This window comes from Siphateles boraxobius, unplaced genomic scaffold (genome assembly GCF_051911475.1).
Source record: "Siphateles boraxobius isolate OS27281-9 unplaced genomic scaffold, OSU_SipBor_1 49, whole genome shotgun sequence".
Taxonomy (NCBI): Eukaryota; Metazoa; Chordata; class Actinopteri; order Cypriniformes; family Leuciscidae; genus Siphateles; species Siphateles boraxobius.
The window spans coordinates 3917249-3941510 of NW_027509130.1; the positions used below are offsets into that span (position 1 = coordinate 3917249).

The 24262-nt window shown below is 40.9% G+C and overlaps 3 protein-coding genes across 5 annotated transcripts in view; 2 read left to right on the forward strand and 1 right to left on the reverse strand.

Annotated features, from left to right (window-relative positions):
* The first annotated feature begins 4555 nt into the window (after positions 1–4555).
* LOC143711053 (E3 ubiquitin-protein ligase TRIM35-like) overlaps positions 4556–24262 on the forward strand; it is a 242540-nt gene continuing 222833 nt past the window's right edge. Inside the window, exons 1-2 of the mRNA XM_077202338.1 lie at positions 4556–4582; positions 5553–5648. Of these exons, the coding sequence (XP_077058453.1) occupies positions 4556–4582; positions 5553–5648 (123 nt within the window). The remainder of the gene's footprint in view (positions 4583–5552; positions 5649–24262) is intronic.
* On the forward strand, positions 6828–13724 carry LOC143710919 (nuclear factor 7, ovary-like). Its single transcript, XM_077202162.1, has 4 exons — positions 6828–7255; positions 7333–7355; positions 7431–7549; positions 12994–13724. The coding sequence occupies exons 1-4, from the start codon at positions 7151–7153 to the stop codon at positions 13482–13484; spliced, it is 738 nt and encodes a 245-aa protein (XP_077058277.1). The 5' UTR covers positions 6828–7150; the 3' UTR covers positions 13485–13724.
* Positions 16049–24262, reverse strand: part of LOC143710912 (uncharacterized) — a 195562-nt gene continuing 187348 nt past the window's right edge. For all 3 annotated transcript variants that reach the window (XM_077202155.1, XM_077202153.1, XM_077202154.1), the window contains 12 exons: positions 24181–24244; positions 23880–24086; positions 23489–23634; positions 22377–22495; positions 22174–22298; positions 21927–22021; positions 21403–21539; positions 18085–18209; positions 17697–17842; positions 17496–17598; positions 16627–16769; positions 16049–16388 (listed from right to left, as the gene is read on the reverse strand). In XM_077202155.1, coding sequence (XP_077058270.1) covers positions 16265–16388; positions 16627–16769; positions 17496–17598; positions 17697–17842; positions 18085–18209; positions 21403–21539; positions 21927–22021; positions 22174–22298; positions 22377–22495; positions 23489–23634; positions 23880–24086; positions 24181–24244 — 1534 coding nt within the window. In that variant the 3' untranslated portion in view covers positions 16049–16264. The remainder of the gene's footprint in view (positions 16389–16626; positions 16770–17495; positions 17599–17696; positions 17843–18084; positions 18210–21402; positions 21540–21926; positions 22022–22173; positions 22299–22376; positions 22496–23488; positions 23635–23879; positions 24087–24180; positions 24245–24262) is intronic.

Genomic DNA, 24262 nt, shown 5'->3' on the forward strand with positions numbered 1-24262 from the left:
CCAGGCCCGGTCGCGGAGGAAGCCGTAAGAAGGCGCCCCAGCCCTCTCCAGCCCCGCCCCCCGCTAAACGCCGGGCCAAGCGGCGCTCCTGAGACGGGCTGCTCAGGGATGCTGAAAATTACTTCTCAGGAGATGGTAGCAGGACCACTCCTTCCCCCGGTGGAGGGCCGGGGGAGAATCTTTTGTTCTCCACTCCCCGCTGCTCACCCACGGGTGGGCAGCACCCTAATGTGGTTAAAGAAAGAAGTAACATTTCCATCCCTGAGCACACAGAGTTCTCGGACGACACGGTGCGCCGCCTCCGAGCCGTGCACCCCTCGTCCCCCTCTGTCCCAGAGCCGGCTGGCAGTGCGCGCCGTCCCCGGACCGTGCCGCTCCCTTCCGCCTCTGTCGCCAGCCCCCTGGCAGAGCAGACCCCCGTGGAACGTTCTTCCTTCCCTGGTCTCCTCTGTCAGGGCGCGGTTAATGACTGTACCCCCACACCGGGCCGCTATGCCGTCCACGTCCGGGCCAGTCATTCCGCCCTGCTGCACCATCGGTGGGAAGTCTGTGGTCCGTATGACCCCGCTGGTACAGTTTTTGGGAGCCTGGCTAGAGCTCCCCCTCCTGTCCCGCTGGGTCGCACGGACGATCAGGCTCGGCTACGCGATTCAGTTCGCGCGGTCTCCTCCCCGCTTCAGGGGAGTCCGCTCCACTTTGGTCGGTGGCAACGCCCCTATCATGAGAGCAGAGATCGCCACCCTGCTGGCGAAGGGTGCGATCGAGACCGTCCCTCCGGCCGAGATGAGGACCGGCTTCTACAGCCCGTACTTCATTGTCCCCAAGAAAACCGGTGGGTTACTACCAATCCTGGACCTGCGTGTGCTGAACCGTTCCCTTCACAGGCTGCCGTTCAAGATGCCCACTGCCAAACACATTCTCGGATGTGTGCGGCCCCAGGATTGGTTTGCAGCAATCGACCTGAAGGACGCCTACTTTCATGTCTCCATTCTCCCTCGACACAGACCGTTCCTTCGGTTTGCCTTCGAGGGGCAGGCATACCAGTACGCGGTTCTCCCTTTCGGGCTAGCCCTGTCTCCTCGCGTCTTCACGAAGGTCGTCGAGGCAGCCCTTGTTCCCCTTCGGGAACACGGGGTTCGTATCCTGAACTACATCGACGACTGGCTGATCCTAGCTCACTCTCGAGACCAGGTATGCGAACACAGGGACCTAGTGCTCCGGCACCTAGCTCGTCTGGGCCTTCGGGTCAACTGGGAAAAGAGCAAACTTTGCCCCGTGCAGAGGATCTCTTTTCTCGGTATGGACATCGACTCGGTCGCCATGTCTGCGCAGCTTACGAGCGAGCGCGCGCAGTCACTGCTGACTTGCCTGAGACAGTTCAAGGGCAAGAGTGCGGTTCCACTGAAACTCTTTCAGAGGCTCCTGGGGCATATGGCATCTGCAGCCGTGGCAACACCGCTCGGATTGCTTCATATGAGACCGCTTCAGCTTTGGCTTCGCGACCGAGTCCCGAGGTGGGCATGGCAACACGGCACCTTCCGAGTAACTGTTACTCCGTCCTGCCGTCAGACCTTCACCCCGTGGTCGGACCTCAGTTTTCTACGGGCCGGAGTGCCCCTGGAACGAGCTTCGCGGCATGTTGTTGTAACGACAGATGCCTCCTCCACGGGCTGGGGTGCCATGTGCAATGGACGTGCTGCCGCGGGCTCCTGGACAGGACCCCGCCGCCTCTGGCACATCAATTGCCTCGAGTTGCTGGCCGTACGTCTTGCTCTGCGCCGCTTCCGGGCCGTGCTCAAGAACCAACACGTACTAGTCCGTTCAGACAATACCGCCACTGAAGCGTACATCAACCATCAAGGTGGTCTACGCTCCCGCCGTATGTCGCAACTCGCCCGCCACCTCCTCATATGGAGTCAGAAGCATCTGAGGTCGCTTCATGCCATTTACATCCCCGGAGCCCTGAACTGTGCAGCCGACGAGCTCTCACGGCTTCAGCCCCTCCCGGGAGATTGGCGACTCCATCCCCAGTCGGTTCAGCTGATTTGGGACCAGTTCGGGGACGCACAGATAGATCTGTTTGCCTCTCACGACTCGACCCATTGCGCCCTGTACTATTCCCTGACCAAGGGCACGCTCGGCACGGATGCACTGGCGCACAGCTGGCCGCGGGGCCGCAAATATGCGTTTCCCCCAGTGAGCCTTCTTGCGCAGACCCTGCGCAAGGTCAGGGAGGACGAGGAGCAGGTCATTCTGGTCGCGCCATACTGGCCCGCCCGGACCTGGTTCTCCGAACTAGTACTCCTCGCGACAGCACCTCCCTGGCCGATTCCCCTGAGGAAGGACCTCCTTTCTCAGGGACGGGGCACCCTATGGCACCCTCGTCCCGATCTTTGGAACCTCCACGTGTAGCTCCTGGACGGGACGAAGCAGGTTTGAGTACCCTTCCACCTACGGTGGCGGCTACCATCACTTCCGCTAGAGCGTCGTCCACGAGACACGTCTACGCGTTGAAGTGGAACCTCTTCGTCAACTGGTGCTCTTCTCTTCAAGAAGACCCCCGGAGATGTTCGATTAGTGTCGTGCTTTCCTTCCTTCAAGATAGGCTGGAGCGAAGGCTGTCTCCCTCCACCCTGAAAGTCTATGTTGCCGCCATTGCCGCACACCATGACCCAGTCGAAGGTAAGTCTGTTGGAAGGCACGACCTGATCATCAGGTTCCTGAGAGGAGCGAGGAGACTGAATCCTCCTCGTCCTCCTCTCGTTCCCTCTTGGGACCTCTCAGTGGTTCTAACTGCCCTGCGGAGTGCTCCCTTTGAGCCTTTGCAATCAGTGGAGCTTAAGTTCCTGTCTATGAAGACAGCGCTCCTGGTTGCATTGGCCTCCATCAAGAGGGTGGGGGACTTGCATGCATTCTCCGTTGACGAAGCGTGCCTGGAATTTGGGCCGGCTTACTCTCACGTGATCCTGAGACCCCGGCCTGGATATGTGCCCAAGGTTCCTACCACTCCCTTCCGGGACCAGGTGGTGAACCTGCAAGCGCTGCCCCCGGAGGAGGCAGACCCAGCCTTGGCACTGCTCTGTCCAGTACGCGCCCTCCGCGCCTATGTAGACAGGACGCAGTGTTTCAGGACCTCAGACCAGCTCTTTGTCTGTTATGGTGGGAAGCTGAAGGGAAAGGCTCTCTCCAAGCAAAGGTTGTCTCACTGGATAGTGGACGCCATTGCCTTGGCATACCAGCAGCAAGGTCGACCGTGCCCCCTTGGTGTGACCGCCCACTCCACCCGGAGTGTGGCATCCTCTTTGGCTCTAGCGCATGGCGCCTCGCTAACAGACATTTGCAGAGCTGCAGGCTGGGCGACACCTAACACATTCGCCAGATTCTACAATCTCCGAGTGGAGCCAGTGTCCTCTCATGTACTCGCTTCAACCAGCTAGTACTGGACCCGCTCAGGTGTCTTCGCTTGCTCGCCATTCCACTCCACGGACTGGATACGTGCGATATTCTCCTCAGGTGAGCTTCCCCAAAAAGCCCTGAGTTCCTCCAGCACTCCTGACGTTGGCGCCAGTGTCTATTGCCTGTGCGTCGGCTAGGTGCCTCCCGTGTGCATGGTCCCTCCTCTGAGCGACCCCCACATGTGTATTTCCACTGTAAGCCTCTCTGAGCGTGTGTCTTTCCCTTGGCAAGCCACCTTGCCACCCCTGGGGTTGAAATATTCCACCTGCGGCTGGACACCCCAGTGTTCTCCATATGTCTCCTTCGGGTCATATGTGTATTCTCTAAGTCCCCCCACCCTCTGGGTTGGCAGTAATTGCATATTTCCCCTAAACTTTGGGATATGCTCCCCAGTGTACCTTGGTATTCCTGTGCTAAATAGGAGTCCTTCGTCCGTGCCAGTCTCACGACAGGGATCTCAGATTTACGCAGGGCACTGGAAGACAGCTGAGAAGGTGGCGTGATTAGACTGGTAACCCCATTCGTCGTCATCCGACGTAACTCGGAGTGACAACGAAAGGGAACGTCTCGGTTACGTATGTAACCCTCGTTCCCTGAGTAGGGAACGGAGACGTTACGTCTGCCTGCCACTTTCCGCTGTACCGCGGGGATCGCCTGAGCTCAGTCTTGGCTCCTCAGCGAAGAAACATATCTGCCTGTTGCTGGCGTCCTCCTTTTATACCCACGAGGTGGGGCGGAGTTACGTCATGCAAATTCCGCAGACCCATGGCATTTCTTTGCCATTGGCTCGTTTTGTAATACTCGAAGTTGATAGGCTTTCTAAGCGAAACCCCATTCGTCGTCATCCGACGTAACGTCTCCGTTCCCTACTCAGGGAACGAGGGTTACATACGTAACCGAGACGTTTTCCTTCTTGGAAAAAACAACAAGGGAAGCAGGTCGAGGAGCTGACGAGAAGACGCCGGATTGCGTGGGTTGCCGCAGTCGGGAGAAAAACTTAACTTAGTTACTGTTCTCCAGTGCATACTACGTTTGTTAAAAGTTGTACAAAGCAAGAGGTTGTGTATTGTATATTCCTTGATGACTAGGAGGATAGTTGATGAATGATGATGAATTTGTGGTTCATGTTAGCAGATGATAAAGCCAGGCCACATTGCTTGAATCAAATTATATTTATTTTGTTTTCAATTAACAATTTGCTTTGATATTCTGTACATCTCTACATGCCTTTTTAAAATGTTTGTGAATCAATCAAGTTATATAACTGCTTAATAAATACATTAAGTGACTTATCTGATTCTGTACTGATTGCATCCACAAAGACCCTTAAGTACACATAAACTGGGATGGGCAAAGATACATCAAACTATTTTTTTTTTTAAACTACCAAATACCCTAATTTTTACATGTCAACATTAGACTAACTGATGAGAATAAGGCACCCCATCTTGTGGCATTATAAAGTAATGTACAACAATTGTTTTCTTGCACAACCTCTGAAAACTTAACATATGCTGAAAATAGCAAGGTAATATTAACTATGAGAGCTGCTTCTCAGGTCAAATAGCTAGAACATTATGTACTAATGGTAATCAACTTAGCATAGACTACTAAACCGAACACCAAAACTAAATCATATGTATCAACGTTGTTTATCGTGGATAGTTTGTCCAAATAACGTTTTTTTGGCAGTGGCATTTAGTTGCCACTAAGGGACAGAAATCTCTCAGATTTCATCAAAAAGGATCTTCCTTTGTGTTCTGAAGATGAACGAAAGTCTTAATGTTATGATACACGGGGCAACTTTTTGAGCAATGTTGCCGTAAACAGGCAACCAAGTGAGACACACAGGTCCCACGACCGATCTAAATGATCAAGATAGAAATTTGTTCCCCATTGGGAAAGTGCCCAAAGTAACAATCGCTCCACAACACTTCTCAACAAAGTTGCCCTGTGTATCATTGCCTTTCCGGGTTTGGAACAACGTCAGGGTGTTAAGCTTTAAGCTTATGTATTACATAAAAATCTCTTGTGTAATCATTTAATCATATTACAGAACTGTCTGGTATCTTATAGATTTTCACTTTGAATTCTAGAAGGAGCTCAATACAGCACTGAGGTCCTTACAAGAGAAACTGGAACACAAAGAAAACATTGAAGGAGAATTTGAGAAAACAGTTCGACACATCAAGGTGAGGATTGATTCTTTTGACATATTTACAAGTTTGATTAGAACAGCTGAATTGATTTGTCTGACATAATTACATGTTCCATTATTGACTGGAACACACACACATACACACTCATACATATTGGGTTCTCATGTTTTATGGGGACTTAGAAATAGTAATTTTCATATTGAACAATCTGTACCCCTAAACGTACCGATAACAGAAAACTTCCTGCATTTTCAAGAAACATCACTTTGTATGACTTATAAGCTGTTTTCCACACAGGGACCAAAAAATTTCCCACAAGGATTTCGGATATTGCCATCTTTGTGGGGACGTTTTGTTTCCCACAACATAGGCTACCTGAACAACACCCACACACACAACAAACAAACACGAACACACACACACAGCTGTTTGTGTATAATGTTGAGTAAGCGCGGAGTCAGCTGGTTATTTAGCAGTGGGCGGGGCTAATGCACCAGCACTAATCCTATTGGCTAGCACTCACCTTCCACATTTTCATTTAGACGAACACAGACAATGTGATTAATATTCATGAACCCAAAAACCTGTTAATGCATCTCTACATGACGATTATTCTTTTCAAAACAAAATTAATAAAACCCAGACACATTTTCTCTTGGCTTTTTGGCATAACAAATGTGACTTAAAACACACTGAACTAAATCAAACACTGATCACCATAATGATGAAATCAAATTATCACTAATGCTCATTCATTACTCAGTTAATCACTTTATATCTTAATAAATTTAACACTACTTCAGTGTTACTTTAACACTCTGAGTGTGGGTTATACAGTATAAACACTGACCCCTGGCTTCACAGGCAAGACTTAAGATAGTCCAAGACTAAAGTCCGTGTTTGAGCTGTTTTAATTGAATGCAACTTGCCATTCTCAAGATGAACATCAGTAATGTTTTTTTCTAATGCATGTTTATAAAAGCTACTTAAATGACCTAATTAAACTACGGACTAATCCTGGCTTAATCTAAACCCTGTCTGTGAAACCAGACCTGTTCATTTAAAACTTGGGGGTTTGCTGTGTAAGGTCTTTTATGGAAATTTGTCTTAAAATGAAAATGTTATGTTCTGTTCAAATAATGAATTGACATCTTAAGTTTAGTTACTATACTTTCAAATTATATAACATATGAATGAATCTTAGTGAAAATAGTGTTGTTTTGTGAAGAGAGACTGAGTTTCATGTGAATTTTCACACTACAGACACAGAACATCTACTACTACAGTACTAGTAGTTCAGAAAGTTAAAGTTGTATATAACTAACCCACATTTCCCCACTCACTCTTCGTGCTGCTCCAGAATCAGTTGCGTCTTTGAGATGATTGAAGTGAATGTGATTTGATTTCAGTCTCAAGCTCAGCGCACAGAGCGTCAGATTAAACATCAGTTTGAGAAGCTTTATCAGTTTCTCAGAGATGAAGAAGAAGCTACAATCACTGAACTGAGGGAGGAAGAGGAGCAGAAGAAGCAGAAGATGAAGGAGAAGCTGGAGGAGATGAACACACACATCTCAGATCTTTCACACACAATCAAAGACATGGAGGAGATGATGAAAGCCACTGACGTCTACTTTCTGAAGGTCAACATTATTGATTGATTAATTTGATTGATTGATTGATTGAGTTCTTGATGATAAATGGTGTGTTTGTTCTGCAGAAGTTTCCAGTCTCAATGGAAAGGTGAGTGATCTGCTGGTGCCTCTGGTCTCTCTGGTTCTGATCCACTGCAGTTCTGACTCCTGAATGTTCCTCCAGAGTCCAGATCTCACAGCCGGATCCACAGATGGCTTCTGGTGCTTTTATTGATGTGCCACGATACTTGGGCAACCTGCCATTCAGAGTCTGGAAGAAGATGCAGGACATCATCCAAAACAGTGAGTCTGCAGAAGATCTGTGCTGTTACACACTGGAAATCAAGCATGGGTTTATCATGACACAAAAGCACTAGATTATTTCAGTTTGTAGCAAATGAAGATCATACTAGTTCTTGGGCCGTATTCACAAAGAATTTTATTTTACCACTAGGAGTACTCCTAAATCCCACTAAAATATTTTAGCTAGGAGTTTTCTTTTAAAAGTTATTCACAACGCCTTTCAGACCTACTCTTAGTAAGGAAAAATGACAACTCCTAAACTAAGATTGAGTCTTCCTTGCTATGGATGACGTCAATTATCATGCACGCGTTTCCTCGCAATGATCACGGTGATTGGTTGTTAGATGACAGGGCCATCATGCGGATCATAACACAGACGCAACAAATCATGGAATTACGACATCTAAATATGTCTGTGTCCTACACAAAATAATAATAGTAATGTCATCGAAATGCATATATAATGACATGTTTGTGCAGTGAAGTGTAATTCTAAAAAGGCAGAAAGAGAGAGAAAAGTGGTGAATTAAATTAAATTAAATTAAGGTAGCCTAATACCCTAATGAAACCGCCACTTGCCTAATAATGAAAAACGACACTTGCATTAACACTTGCTTGGTTAATTGACATCCTATTAGTATGGAAGCTTATTGTTTCCGCCACTAAATAAAAATAATTGCGACTTTTTATCTCACAATTGCGAGATATGAAGTCAGAATTGTGAGAAATAAAGTCGCAATTGTGAGATAAAAAGTCGCAATTACCTTTTTATTTTTCATTCTGTGGCGGAAACAAGCTTCCATAGCCTAAATAGACTACTTAAAGCAAGGAAATGTTGCTCCTATTGAAGTAATGTAATAGTTGAATGACGGTGGATTATGAACTCGCCAAAACGGAAAAGAAAGCCCAACTGGACGCAGGATCAGTTACTCCTGCTGGCCCAGTTAGTGCTGGAAACAAAAAAAAACATAATTAAAGGGAAATTCGGCACTGGGATATCAAGTAAAACTAAGCGTGAGACATGGGAGAGGATTTGTTTGCAGATCAATGCAGCATTCCCGCTTGTGTCGCAGACCCCGGACGACTGCGAGGCGGTGATATGCGCTACAATCCTTTGTGAATAGGTCTTAGTGAGTTAGGAGTCCTCTCGACTTCTTTTAAGCTGTCCCAGACTGAGGTGCTACTTTTAGGGCTAAAATGCTTTGTGAATTACTCTTAGTGAAAAAAATGAGGAGTCCTAAAGTTTGGAGTGACACGCCCATTATTTTTAGGAGTTGCTCCTAAATTCACCAGTTAGGAGCTACTTTTAGCCTTAAAATTCTTTGTGAATTATTCATGTATTTGTCCCCTTTCATGCATGAGTTATGGAAAACATTATCTATATTTTTAAAGATTCTTTTTATTATGCTAAAATTGAAATCCATTTTCATTTTTACACAAAAGCTTTTTATTTAAAAATGATTTAACTGTCCACATATGTGGACACCATGCAATAAAGGTGTAAAATGGGACATAAAGCCACAGATGACAATATGGAACATTGTGTTTTTATTATGACATGTTATTCAGCTCAGTTATTAAAAACAATAATATTACAATATAATAACAATAAAACACATATTGTATGAACTATAACGATAGTTGCATATATGTATGCAATAAGCACAATAAGCACATATTATGTGCTTTGCTGGCACATACTCCTCATCACCGCTGTCACTGTCACTTCCACTGTCCTCTGGGATATTCTCTATTATTCTGGAGTGCTTGACCGATGCTGTCCCTGTTTCGAAGACAAAATGCACATTTGTCTTGGTATGTATGTGTAAAGTTGCCTTTTAATGCCGTAATATGTAATTTTGAATGGTTATTTATGTTGATATATTTATTAAATATCTGTTTTATTACAATATAAGACAATTCATAACATCTAAAATAGAACAGAGGCCGTATTCACAAAGAATTTTAAGGCTAAAAGTAGCTCCTAACTGGCAAATTTAGGAGCAACTCCTAAAAATAATGGGTGTCACTACTAACTTTAGGACTCCTCATTCATACTAAGGCCCTGTCCCATTTCTCCCCCCTTAAAACTTCCACTTGGTTTTGAGTGCCCTCGAAAGTAAAGTCCCCTCAACGAGGGAAGTGGAGTTGAAGATCTTTCCCTATGAAATGGGACACCATATGCAAATTAGCGCGGCAAACCAAATTAGCGAACCTCACTACGTCACGTGCAGCAAACCTCACTACGTCACGCGCAGCGTCAACGTGTCTACTACTACTATTATTATTTTCATTCAGAAAATGCCGGTTCCAGCTGTTGTGTTGCCTGTTGTGTGGGCTGTGTTCGTTTATCTACGTCTGATGAATCAACAGAGAAGACATGTGAATATAGAAGACGCATTCACTTATTAAAGCTAAAGTTACTCATTCAAGAGCTGTGAGTAATTTTCTCTTTGCCTTTAGTTGTTTTATTCACAATAATGGTGCAATCACCAGCAGGTTTATACGCTGCCACTATAAGACCGAATGCAGATCTAATAATACACATATTTTCTCCCAAATGTTAATTCCCATTTAAGACATTAACTGTGTTTAAGTGAATCTCTAAACCGGTCATTTTGCCATATATTTGTGTGTATTTGATCGTTTAGAAGCGCACACAGAACCCAAAGTATAGTTTGCTTATCTAGTTGCAATCCGTTTCCGAGCGCGTGCGCGCCGCCATGGGAACCGGGGCAACGTCTCTTTAGCGGATCATTGTGCTTTTAGTAGTTGTTTTTACCACCAACAACGTCCTGCAAATTAGAAACAGCAGACACTGCACTTTACAACAATCACTGATTGTGCTCAGTGTTGATTCTGACGTTAAGTTTGGGTTTAGAGAGAAATGACAGCGCGCTGTGAAGGGAAAGATGATGCGCTAGGCTAGACGAACGCGGCTAGTTTTTAATAATTTTACCTCACATATGTTCTTTTTATAATCCTTGGAAGCCAAAATCGAAAATAAAATTAGATTAACTACCAGATGATTGGCAGACTCTTTTGAAGTACTCGGCAGATATAGCTTCGTGAAATATTTTCTAACATTAGTGTTGAAAACTCAACAGTCCATTGGATGTGCATCAAGCTAACATATTCCAACATATTTCGAAATTTTAACATGCTTATTTGCGAAAATATACTTACAATTCAATTGTTCCTTTCCAGCGGTGTCCGCCATCTTAGTTGAAAATTTTTACCGGCTCGCCGAGTTCGCTAGGTATCCTGGGTAATTTCATCTCCCACTTCGTTTTAAGCCTGTATCGGACCTCACTATGTTTTGAGGGTTGATTTTAAGGGAAGAATAGCACAACCCCTTGCTCCCTAAAGTTTTGGGACACCCTACCCCTACACGAGAACTCGCAAAAACGAGGGTTAGGGCAAAAATCTAGGGGAAGGGGAGGTATTGGGACAGGCCCTAAGAGTAATTCACAAAGCATTTTAGCCCTAAAAGTAGCACCTCAGTCTGGGACAGCTTAAAAGAAGTCGAGAGGACTCCTAACTCACTAAGACCTATTCACAAAGGATTGTAGCGCATACCACCGCCTCACGCAGTCGTCCGGGGTCCGCGACACAAGCGGGAATGCTTCATTGATCTGCAAACAAATCCTCTCCCATGTCTCACGCTTAGTTTTACTTGATATCCCAGTGCCGAATTTCCCTTTAATTATGTTTTTTTTTGTTTCCAGCACTAACTGGGCCAGCAGGAGTAACTGATCCTGCGTCCAGTTGGGCTTTCTTTTCCGTTTTGGCGAGTTCATAATCCACCATCATTCAACTATTACATTACTTCAATAGGAGTAACATTTCCTTGCTTTAAGTAGTCTATTTAGGCTATGGAAGCTTGTTTCCGCCACAGAATGAAAAATAAAAAGGTGCGACTTTTTATCTCACAATTGCGACTTTATTTCTCACAATTCTGACTTCATATCTCGCAATTGTGAGATAAAAAGTCGCAATTATTATCATTTTTTTTATTCAGTGGCGGAAACAAGCTTCCATACTAACAGGATGTCAATTAACCAAGCAAGTGTTAATGCAAGTGTCATTTTTCATTATTAGGCAAGTGGCGGTTTCATTAGGGTATTAGGCTACTGTTGTAAACCTTGTTCTTCTTCAGTGTAGGAGACTTAGAAGCGAAAATCCAGGAGACGTTGGGATTGTATCTTTTAAGCAGGATTGTTTATTTCCTGTAGTCTGCTTCGTCCAAAATCTTACCCAAGTCTAACTAAGGCAGTATACATTTTAGTTCATATACCCTTTCAGGGGGAGGAGTTACATGAAGGTGGAGACACTCTGAAACAAAAGCATGTAAATGAGGCATACAAGTTTAGTAACTTGCCCTAGACTGAGAGTGTTACCAATCCTAATCCAATCAGCATAACAGTGTAATGTAAATATCCTAATCCAATCAGCCAGACTCTTCACCGATAGAGTGATTTTGATTTTCACAGATGGCAGAGTTGTGCTGTTCATGAACTAAAGACTGTTTTTAGGCCTATATCATTTTAGTGATATGATGAATATTTAGTAATTGTATTGTTTTTAGTGTTATTAGTGTCATTAAACGTTTTGTTAATGTGCTATGGAAACAAAATAGCCTCACTATACTGCATGGCTGGCCACTGTTTGTCGCCATTTTGTCAGCGTTTGTTCCCCGCCAGGTATCCATGTGACTGCAAAGTATGAATTGACCTTCTTGTATAAAAGTTTTTCACAGATATGCCTGGTTCATTTGGCACATGACTATCGCTGTCAGCCATAGTGGATTAATGATGTCATCAAGCAAAGAATATTTGTAATGCAAGACAGTAGCCACTGTTACAATATTACTGTCAATCTGTCAACTTCAAAACTTCTCAACAACATATTCCATTAGAAAATATGTATTAAGACATTCTTATGGACATAATTTGAGAACTTTTCAAGAATTGCACTTAAAAACAGTCAAAATGTATATTGAAATTTATTTATTTAGAAGATTTTCATGAATCCTGAATCCATTTTGAAAGTGTTTCTAGAAGAAGTGCAGCTTCATCTTGATTTTCCATGTTTCAGAAACAATACACACACATTAAGACTGAACATGATCAGAATTTTTACAGATACAGTTTTTCATCTCAACAGCTCTCATTGTTTGATTGTGATTTGAACTTTTCCAGTTTATCAGTTTCTCTTGATGAGACACAAATATTTGAATCACACATTTAATGTTTGTCGCTGATGCCTTTAAACACTGATAATAAAAATGAGTAACTAAAAACACTGACAGTGATCAGAGGAAAATGTCTGATGTGTTTGATCAAAAGAATGGGTGTCATAATTAATAACAATCTGTGTTTGTTTCACTCTTGATCATTATACGAACATCAGAATAAAAGCATCTGTTGATTGTGTCTCATCAGCTCCTGTGATTCTGGATCCAAACACTGCAGATCCATTTCTCACCATGTCTGATGATCTGACCATTGTGAGACGGAGCGAGAACATACAACCTCTTCCTGATAATCCAGAGAGATTTGACTTTCTTTGTGTTCTGGGTTCAGAGGGTTTTAACTCAGGAACACACAGCTGGGATGTGGAGGTCAAAGAGAGTCGATACTGGAGTCTTGGAGTAACTACAGCATCAAACCAGAGGAAGAGACGTCTTTTCTTTAACAATGATGTCTGGAGTGTGTGGTACCATCGGAATGGACTGACTGGGTCTGGTTTTCGTGTTGAACAGGATCTTGAGCGTGTGAGAGTTGATCTGGACTATGACAGAGGAACGGTGTCATTCTCTGATCCTGTAACTAACACACATCTACACACATTCACAACCACCTTCACTGACACACTCTTTCCATTCTTCTGCTGTATTGACTCTCTGAGGATCTTACCGGTCAATAGCCAGTGAAAGTTACATCTGTAAGTCTAGATCCACATGCTTTCATCTTACAGTCTTCATGTTTCCAGTATTTAACTCATATCACATGAGTGCGAGTGCTGTTGATCTGTGATTGGACACTCACCCTCATATTGCCATTATACAACAGATAAACAAGTAGTTAGAAAGTTTATTAATTTAAGATGAATCAATCTGTAAAATTAATCCCATCCCATATTGTCTGCTGAGATGAATAAATATTAAATCACTAATTTAAGTTTCAATATATCCAGATATCTTCAGGGTTTCAGACATGGAAAAGCTGCAAATATCAGAACATTTTAAAATTGTAATTGCCTGAAAATAATGTAGAAAAAGTGAAAGGAAAGTATGGAAAACGTTATGGTTGATAAATTTTTTATTCATTATACAATACTTAACTTTTATGTTGCACTCACCTAAAAACACGAAGGTTAAAATAGATCATGACCAATCGGGGCCGGATATAGGCATGGGCAAGGAGGGGCAATGCACCCCCAAATGCCGTGACTGCCCCCCCAAACGTGATGGCATGCAAAGATCCCAAATTTAAAAAATATTTCAAGAAAAATGGTCAGAGTGAGCGCTCTCTGCTCTCTATCCCTCATTCAAAGTAGCTACTGATTGGTAGATGCATAGGGAGGGCGTGGCCGCTTCTCCGGCTTGTGGTGAACCTGCTGAGCTTCATGTCTCAGTCAGTCACTGCAGAGCGGAGCACGCAGACACACTGTGACAGTGACAAACTTTGCAATGACATTCTTGTCGCAAAAATTATGTTGGAAAAAGAATTCAAAAAGACTAATGATGATGAGAACGTAGAGTTTGTAGACCTCTCCACCATTTGCACATATCTACACGGGTATAAGAATGCCTTTCCTCAGCTCCATCGCATGTATGTGACCTCACTTGTGATTGGAATATCATCTGCATCATGCGAGAGCTCTTTCTCCACTTTGTCTCGTGTTCTTACCCCCTTCCGCCGCACTATGCTACATGAGAGAAAAAGAAATTTAGTTGTTCTGGCTCACGAGAAGGCCATAACAACAGGTCTAGATATGGACGCATTTATTAGGACTTTTGCACAGAAAAGCAGACGACTGATGCTATAATGACTGATATAAGCCATGCTGTGTACAGAGCTAAAGAAATAATAATAAAAAAAGAAATAAAAAAAATAAAATAAAAAAGATTGAAATAAAAAACGAAAGGACAGACAAGACAGACAGACAAAATAAATAAATAAATAAATAAATGCAGCCTCAACAGGGCACAAGCCAGTGTCCTATTTGTGCCGGTCCCGAGCCCGGGTAAATGCAGAGGGTAGTGTCAGGAAGGGCATCCAACATAAAACCTATAAGACAAATCAAATGCTGATAGCTTTGAGCTGATAGATTAGAGCTGGGCGATGTAGGATTTTTTCATTTCACAATATATTTTTTCATTTCTGGCCATATCGATATATATCACAATATAAATCAAATCACTATATTTGTCAAATTTAAATGTTCCGTTAAATGACTTGCCCCCCCTGATATTCTTCCTGCACCCCCTAGTGGGGCTGGCTGAATCCGGCCCTGTGACCAATGAGAAACACTGATGTGTTGTGAATCCACGCACATTTTAGGAGTCACATTTTTAGGTTAATCGCCATTTACCCAATTATTTCAGTGAAGTGTGTCACTGTTAATTTTCACATTAAAATTATTTTATAATAGCATCAAATTTTTTTTGTATTATACCACTGAAGAGTTAATTCAACACATGCACATTTTCAATATTTGTTGTAAATAATTCCAGTTATAGAGGTTAAATGATAATTTGTTCATTGAAGTAAATTGATGTAAAATGTTCTAATCCAAAACAATGTTGAATAAAATATAATTTTTTAGTATAGGAATACTTCATTACAGCTGTTTACACATCTGATTTGTAAAAACAAATGTTAAAGTGTTTGAGAATCACTGAATTTTTAGTTTGACAGTTTCAGACCAAATTTTAATGATCCCTTGTATAAATTATTAAATGTGGGATTGAACGATTTCACTATTTTCAAAAAGATATATGAATGAAATATATTCATATATATAGATGAAATATGCTAATTGTTTTAGATAGGAATTTTGGGTTTTCATGAGCTGTATGCCAAAATCATCAGTATTAAAACAATAAAAGACCTGAAATATTTCAGTTGGTGTGCAATGAATCTAAAATATATGAAAGTTTAATTTTTATCATTACATTATGGAAAATAATGAACTTTATCACAATATGCTAATTTTTTGAGAAGGACCTATATATATATATATATATATATATATATATATATATGCCCAACCAGGCACTATTTGTAGTTCTTTGTGTGTGTAATTTAAGGGAGATTGCATTAACTACTTTCTAATACTGACATAGAAAACCTGATTCTGTCAATATAAAACTTCCCACATAGTTTTGATATTACTTTTATTGATTTGTAATTCAGCAATTGTTACTAAAAGACAACTTACAGCGAGTCATGAACAGATTAAAGCACACAAACCAACAACTTACAGCGAGTCATGAACAGATTAAAGCACACAAACCAACATCAAACCAAAATCAACATGTTATAACATATTGCTGAAATAAAAAGTGTAAAATCGTACATATTAAGATAAAGTAATCCCCCTATTTAGAAAACTTGAGAACAAAGGGTCCAAAGCAGCGATAATAACAGATCAAACTGCTCTCATAATTTGCAAGATTATAATAATGTTACATCTGAAAGAAAAATGCTAAACAGGCGTTTCCTTAATCTGTGCCATGCGATATTCCTTCACAGCTTTCTTTGTATTCAGGTCTGGCTTTAAGTGTGATATTTGTAGCACATCTTCCGTCAGTGGATCAGTACTTCCATGCCTGAAATAATAATGACAGTCAAAAATTTCAAATAAAACCATCAATTTTTCCCCACACAATAGTCCAAAGAGGTACTTTATTAGATATTTTCAGTTGAACAGATCTACTTTAGAAAAATCTTATGTTATATCTTGTAAATTCATCAATTTAAATCCTGGGAGATAAAAATATTCCAGAATAATCTGCTTTTTATTTAAAGATAATGTTATCATTATTATTTTATTTGTAGATAACGTACAGCTTCACATGATCCTCGATAGCGCTGCGCTCATACACCATTCCTTCTGCAGTTTTCACTGGATCAACAAACAACTTGTGTGACAGAGGACAAGTTAAAGTAGGAGGAGTGACATTTTTCTGCAACTCTGGACCTACATATTTCTAGAAAGAAAGAAAGAAATATAATTAGAATATACTCTATATAAAAAAAATTGATTGGATAGTATTGTAAAAATCAAGCACATGCGTGTCTGTTTATGCACTGCATGTTTGCTGTCTTTAAATGAATTATGAGTTAGTAGTTACTACATTGTTGTAACTTATTGATCATATCATTTTTTACAATGCGTTTTTGCATTACTTTAACGCATCACAATAAGTTATAAAATTGCCTACGTTTTTTATATTAATACAAGATTAAACTTTTTAAAAAAAAAAAGTAATTTAAGTTGAAATGACTTAAAACATCCAAGTTGATTGTACTTAAATTTAAGGAAGTGTAGTACACTATTAGTAGTACAGTGTAGTATACTACACTGTCTACAGTGTAGTATACTACACTGTAAAAAAAAGTTGTTTCCTTAAATTTTTAAGTACAATCAACTTAAATTCAAATCATGAAATCATGAAAAATATTTTCATGATTTGTCACAAAATTGTATCTTTTGTCAAATGAACTAAGATAATTAATGTGGTTCAGATAACACAAAACGAGTTGAGTTTTTATTCATTAAACCAATCTCCTTTGTTGTAGTAACTACATTTTCAATGAACTCAAATCAAGGCAACCAGGTTAACTTAACTTTTTTAAGTTAAACCAACAATACTTTTATACAGTGTAGGAAGGAGGCGTTTGTAAACTTCATGGAGTTGTGGTTTTGAAATTACCTTTTCCAAGTCATCCAAAGAGGAACTGGCATACATCTTTGTACTTTTCTTGGCTTCTTCCTCATACGTGTGTTTGTTGGACTGGAATTCTTCAGCCAAAATGCTTAAAAAAATAGCATAATGCTTACATAATGACTTTTTGACTACTTAATGAAAAATGTAAAATCTCAAAACTTGTGATAGGCTCTATGTTCGGTTTACCTGTCAAGAGGATCCTCTGGTTCAGGAGCGATCAAGAGCCCAAATATCGCATCCAGGATCTCTCTCATGGTAATGTGGGCAGAGTAATTACGATCAAATATGTTGTGACAGATTCTTCCCACATTGTTCACATTGCAATGATAAATCTTTGTAAAAAGTTAGTTAAGGGACTGTAATAGAAACAAAGTGTGGGGAAAAGTCAACTAATTTATGTTATGTTCAATTATTGTTATGCTTGATTGAAAATCCTCATTTTGTTGTGTTTAAACTGGGTGAATGTCGAGGTCACCTATCTGTAACTGCTGAAAGAAGACTAAATCAATCTATTAGTTCATCAGATTGTGTATGGATGTACTACATGTGAGGACAGCAGTGGGGAAAAGGATACAGGGGTGACGAATCTCATGAGTGGTGGTTTCACTGGGTATTCAGGACCAAACTCACAGTACAGCTCAAAGACTCCGTCTTCATACGGGGTATCAGGAGGACCTTTCATGAGCATCTTCCAGAAGGCTGAAGAACAAAACTGTATTACAGCACACTAGCTTATATTGCAGGTACATGAATACAAGTATTTGGTTGCCTGTCTGGATATTGTCTTTTTGATTTGATAAACACTGAAACAAACTTGATTTGTTAAATCACAAACCGTGTTTATTACTGATATTGGTTATCTTTACACCGGTTTTGAGTGTAAGCACACACTTTTTTTATATTAGTCCCTCTAGAAAAGGTCTAGATATATTGATACACTAAGGAAATTTGAGGTAGACCGATTCATCGGTATTGCCGATATATCGGTACCGATAGTTGATTGGTGGAACTATCGTTACCGGAAAATATCCAAACCGATAGTTTTTCCAGATATTTAAATATGGCCATCTTTAAGCATGATTCATATGAAGTGGTAAAACTTTACAATAAGATTACAAATTTAGCATTAACTAAGGTTAATAAATGTTGTAGAAATATTTATTGTTAGTTTGTTAATTTCAACATTTAATAATACATTTTAAAATGAGTTTTAATTTTTATTTAAAGCTGCAGTAGGCAGTTTTGAGAAAATGTTGACTTAGACTGAAAATTTGAACAAGCACAACTTACAGGTCCAACCCCCTTGCTCTCTGCTGCGCTACAGCCCTCCCTCCACAGCTCCTCCCTCCACAGCTCCTCCTCCACAGCCCCTCCCCCACAGCTCCTCCCTCCACAGCTCCTCCTCCACAGCTCCTCCCTCCACAGCTCCTCCCTCCACAGCTCCTCCCTCCACAGCTCCTCCCCCACAACTCTCCTCCCTCCACAGCTCCTCCCCCACAGCTCCTCCCTCCACAGCTCCTCCCCCACAACTCTCCTCCCTCCACAGCTCCTCCCTCCACAGCTCCTCCCCCACAACTCCTCCCTCCACAGCTCCTCCCTCCACAGCTCCTCCCTCCACAGCTCCTCCCCCACTCCCTCCACAGCTCCTCCCCCACAACTCTCCTCCCTCCACAGCTCCTCCTCCACAGCTCCTCCCCCACAGCTCCTCCCTCCACAGCTCCTCCCTCCACAGCTCCTCCCTCCACAGCCCCTCCCTCCACAGCCCCTCCCTCCACAGCCCCTCCCTCCACAGCTCCTCTCCCACAGCTCCTCCTCCACAGCTCCTCTCCCACAGCTCCTCCTCCACAGCCCCTCCCTCCACAGCTCCTCCTCCACAGCTCCTCCCTCCACAGCTCCTCTCCCACAGCTCCTCCTCCACAGCTCCTCCTCCACAGCTCCTCCCTCCACAGCTCCTCTCCCACAGCTCCTCCTCCACAGCTCCTCCCCCACAGCTCCTCTCCCACAGCTCCTCCCTCCACAGCTCCTCCCCCACAGCTCCTCTCCCACAGCTCCTCCTCCACAGCGCCTCCCTCCACAGCTCCTCTCCCACAGCTCCTCCTCCACAGCTCCTCTCCCACAGCTCCTCTCCCACAGCTCCTCCTCCACAGCTCCTCTCCCACAGCTCCTCCTCCACAGCGCCTCCCTCCACAGCTTCTCCCCCACAGTTCCTCCCTCCACAGCGGAGCCTGCCGTGAACGCGCAGGCTAGTAAGCAGGGCCACCGATGACGGCGGATTATAAACAGTTGTGGCACATTCACTAATAGGGACGAAACATCAACAATATGCTTTACATTGACTATGGCCTGCCCATACTTTGACTACAAACTTGGTCCTCAAATCATTATGTATTTTGCAATACATGTAACTTTATAACGTTGCACTCTTTCTCTAAGTTATAAATAGCTAGTAAGATAACGTTAATATAACGGTAACTAACGTTACAGTATGTAAGTAATTATTGTAGCGATATGTAATGCTAGATAAGGTTTGCTAGTACATTATTTCAGCATCATGACAAGCCAGTGTTAGCCATAATTAGCAGGTTTCAATTGTTGCTTAGCACAGTGCGTGACATTTTATCTATGTTATGCGGCTAGAGTTTTGACACCGAGTCAAGGGGCTCTGTCTAATTCTTTCTTTTTCGCTTGTTTATCGTCATCGGTCTTTTTCCTTTTACCTCTTTGTTTTATGAGCAGGTGCCACTCGAGAAATTGGCAGTTTAGGTTGTTTCTCCACCATTAGCACAGCTGCAGCACACCAGCAATCTTGAGTTTGAGCTCTGATTGGTTGTTTCTGACCGGGAGCGGTGTATTTCTGCAAATGGTAATAGGACCACTGGGAGGAGCCAGAGAAGCTTGATTTTTTCACAGATTATCTGTCTCATATTCTACTGTCAGGACATAATGACAGTTTTAACAAATATGTAAAAAATATTTTTTTACAAAAGTTACCTACAGCAGCTTTAATCTGTTATTACCTAAGTTAATAACATGGGCTAACATGAATGATCAAGGTACAATTGTATTGCTCAAATATTATTACATGCAGTAAAAACGAATATTGCATAATGCATATAGTTCATGAAAGCTAGCTAATACATCCTTGTTAGGGCCCGAGCACAGATGGTTAGAGGACCCTCCTGGAATTGCTCTGTCTATTAACAAATTGGACTTGCAAAGTGTTACCTATGACATTTACATAGGCTATGTTTCTAGATTATAGCTAAAGAAACATATTTGACCTGTAAAATATATATATATATATATATATATATATATATATTATATATAAAAATATGAATACTAAAATGAGAAGTTCTACAGATCGAACTCTACAGAAAATAATTTAAACATTAAAATATTTCATTTAGCACATTTCAGTTCAGCACTGTTTTACTTGGAGTGTTATGTTTGTTTTTAATCCCAGTTTCTATTTTAAAAAATAACGGTTGAATAATCGGTTATCAGCATGTACGGTCAAACTTAAATATCGGTATCGGTGAAATCCACTATCGGTCGACCTCTAATCACTGGTTTAGTGTGTGTTAGTGAAATCCAATCTTTATAAGATATACAGAATTAGTTTGAGACCAGTGTGCCATTATTATTTTATGTATTTTGTTTTCACAGTAGTGTTGTGCAATGTGTAACAAATAACCTGCAGTAAACGGATGATTACTGCGAGTAAGAATAATCTGATTCTGTCCGTCAGTCAAGCTGCTATATCAGACTACATGATGAAGTCACAAATACAAATTATATATTTTTATAATTATTATTCAATTATTTAATTCATGCAAGCCATTATTATAAGTTAATTCATTATTATTAATATTAAACATCAATTTCTTACCAAAATCTGCCTCGGAGGGCAGCACTGTGCAGAACGGATGAGGGTCACAGTGGAGATTCTTGAGCTCTTCCAAGATCCTCTTGTCCTTCTCCAAAAACAACCCCGTCTTGGACTCCAAGATCCTCTTTTTCAAAGCACTGCAATAAGTTTTGCATAGATGGTGAGACACTTACATTTTCAATATTATTTAAACAATATTATTTGCACCCCATGATGAACATTGCAATCCCATTACGTTTATTTGACTCAGCGTAAAGAAATCAATCACTAAATTACAGTAGTCAATGAAGTTTAATGTTTGGGATCTGAACAGCCTTAAATTTTGAATTAAAAGAAAACATTCAAACAAAACATCAAAGTTTTTAATCAAGTAATGTACGTTTAGTGCCTTCAATGCTGAAAGGACATTTTCTTTAACAATTTCTTTCCAATTTTTTTATTTGAACTTATTTCTAATTTAAGACTGATAAATCAAAGTCCTTGTGTATTAAGCAAAATTCTCCAAAACATACTAAAGCACTAACTTCTTTGTCAGCGTCACTTTGTTGTGTATCTGTGGAGGTAATTTAACCTCTGGTTTGACATCATAACCACAGGTCCCAAAAACGTTGAGGTCATCCTGTCAAATACAGCAATAAAAACAATCGGTGACAGCTGAAAATGTTTTCAGTCTATTGTCATTCTTTTCACACATATTAGCAAACTACATGGCAATCTATGACTAACATATAATCTTTATGACTGAAATATAAGTTAGCCAAAATACTATACCACTTTGTTAATTGATGATACATCAAAGCGTTTCTTTTCCTTCCTCAGCTCCATTGACAAGACTGTTTCCATCTCGAAGAGTTGCAAGGCAGCTTTACTCGTTTCAGGCTTAAAACAGCAACCGCCTCAAAACAAAACATTTAGCCAATGAAATCAATATTAAGTACAGTTGTATAAAAGAAGCCTAGTTAAACCAAAGTTACCAGTAGCATTGCTGATCCCATGTAACTCAGTGTTATCCACTGCACCGATCAGCACAGCATCAACAACGATTTTTGAATCCATCAACCTTTTTGCAGTCGCAACCGGCATACACATCGATCTGTATTTTGTAAAAATATTATGTCATTTTAAATATTTTACTTGTTAAATTCATTTGAACATCTTGAATGCTCTTTAAACGGCATCTTTTTGAGTTAAATGTTGCTTATTGCATACAGAATAATTATTTAAGTAGCGCACACATGAACTGCAATGTGTTTCGATTTCGACCTTCCCCCATGAGATTCTCCATATGGCTATATTAAGATGATTGGTAACACTTTAGAATACATCATTAATGAATAACTATACAGGAACTAATGAGTAACGAACTATTAACACTCTAGTAACTACTATTAACTAACAAGAAACTCAGATTAACAAATTGGTAATGCTGCTATTGTAACAAATCTAATTACCTGAGAAGGATTAATAAAGTGTCTGTCTGTCTGTCTAGTTATAGGGCTCAGTTGAATGTGTTAGTTAATAATTAATGTGAATAATGCATAATGTTTCATTAATTCTAAAGTGAAGGTCATGGTCACCCACCAGTAATGCCTCAAGTATTACCAAATCTATAAGAAGGAATAACTATTCAAAACCTTACAAAAAACTCAAAAGCTGATTTCAGTAGAGTTATGTTTTTCACATTAGAATACTGATCCAGATAATTAGTAATTCCTTCTGAAGGATTTGGTAATATTCGAGTCATTACTACTGGGTTACCATGACTATCACTTATAATTCATTAAATATTATGCATTATTCATATTAAATATGAACCTGTATATATAGTCCTCTAGGAGGTATGAAAACAATAGTAGTTATTGATTAGTTAATAGTGAACTACCACATTCCTCTGAACGCTATTACTTACTAATTTATCAATCAGTTTCTTGTTAGTTAATAGTAGTTACTAGAGTGTTAATAGTGCATTACTCATTTGTTCCCATGTAGTTATTCATTAATGATGGAACAGTATCTAAAGTGTTATATGATTAAGTATATATTTAAGGTACATAAAACTGGTATCAGAGAGTTCCTGAAAACGCACCCACAATCATTTCCGTCTGTCAGGCATAAAATGCGACATCGGCAATCTGGAAATCTCTGTCTGATCTGGTTAAGTTCTTTGCATCCACGATTTAAAGCATCATACAATAAAGTGGCTCCAGACGGCTGAAGTCCATGAACATGCTCCTAAAAAACAAGGAAATTATAATGTATTAAATGAAATTAACTCAGTTTTTCCTCAAAAAGGGCTTTTCACACCTAGTCAGCTGTCTAAAGAGTTACATTTTCCTGTGTAGATTTATTTTTAAAATGAATTATTTATTTTTTTAAATCAATATTTTCATTGAAGCATTTTGTACAAACATTTTATAGCAAAACAGTTGTTACAACATATGGGTGTTGACCCATATGATGATCTAAAACCACTTTACCTTGAAGGTTTCCACTGTTTCTGTGAATGTATGAAGAGTTTTCACTATAGAGTCAAACTTTACAAGGCAGATAACTTGCTCAAAATTATAAGCCATGCATCGGTTGGCAAAGCAATCAAATATTTCTTTGACGGCTTCAATTCGTGTCATTTTGCAGTCTTTGTCGAAACACTCCTCACCCATGGAGGAACTTGAGTCAAGAAGTACCTTTAAAAAAAATTTTAAATGCCACAGATTACATTAAATACAATAATTTATTAAACCTTATTTTTGGCATATTTATGTGCAATAGTGAACATACCACAATAGCTTCTTTTGGGGTCTTAGTGACTTTGAAGGTTAGATCATCTCTGACATCTCTCAGTCTAGGGAGACATAATCAA

What these genes read in the sequence shown, in the direction of transcription:
- LOC143710919 (XM_077202162.1), top strand. Translation starts at nt 7,151, where the DNA reads ATGAAGGAGAAGCTGGAGGAGATGAACACACACATCTCAGATCTTTCA. An exon ending in CTGACGTCTACTTTCTGAAG is followed by an intron (nt 7,256 to 7,332) that starts GTCAACATTATT and finishes TTTGTTCTGCAG; the next exon opens with AAGTTTCCAGTCTCAATGGA. An exon ending in GCAGGACATCATCCAAAACA is followed by an intron (nt 7,550 to 12,993) that starts GTGAGTCTGCAG and finishes GTGTCTCATCAG; the next exon opens with CTCCTGTGATTCTGGATCCA.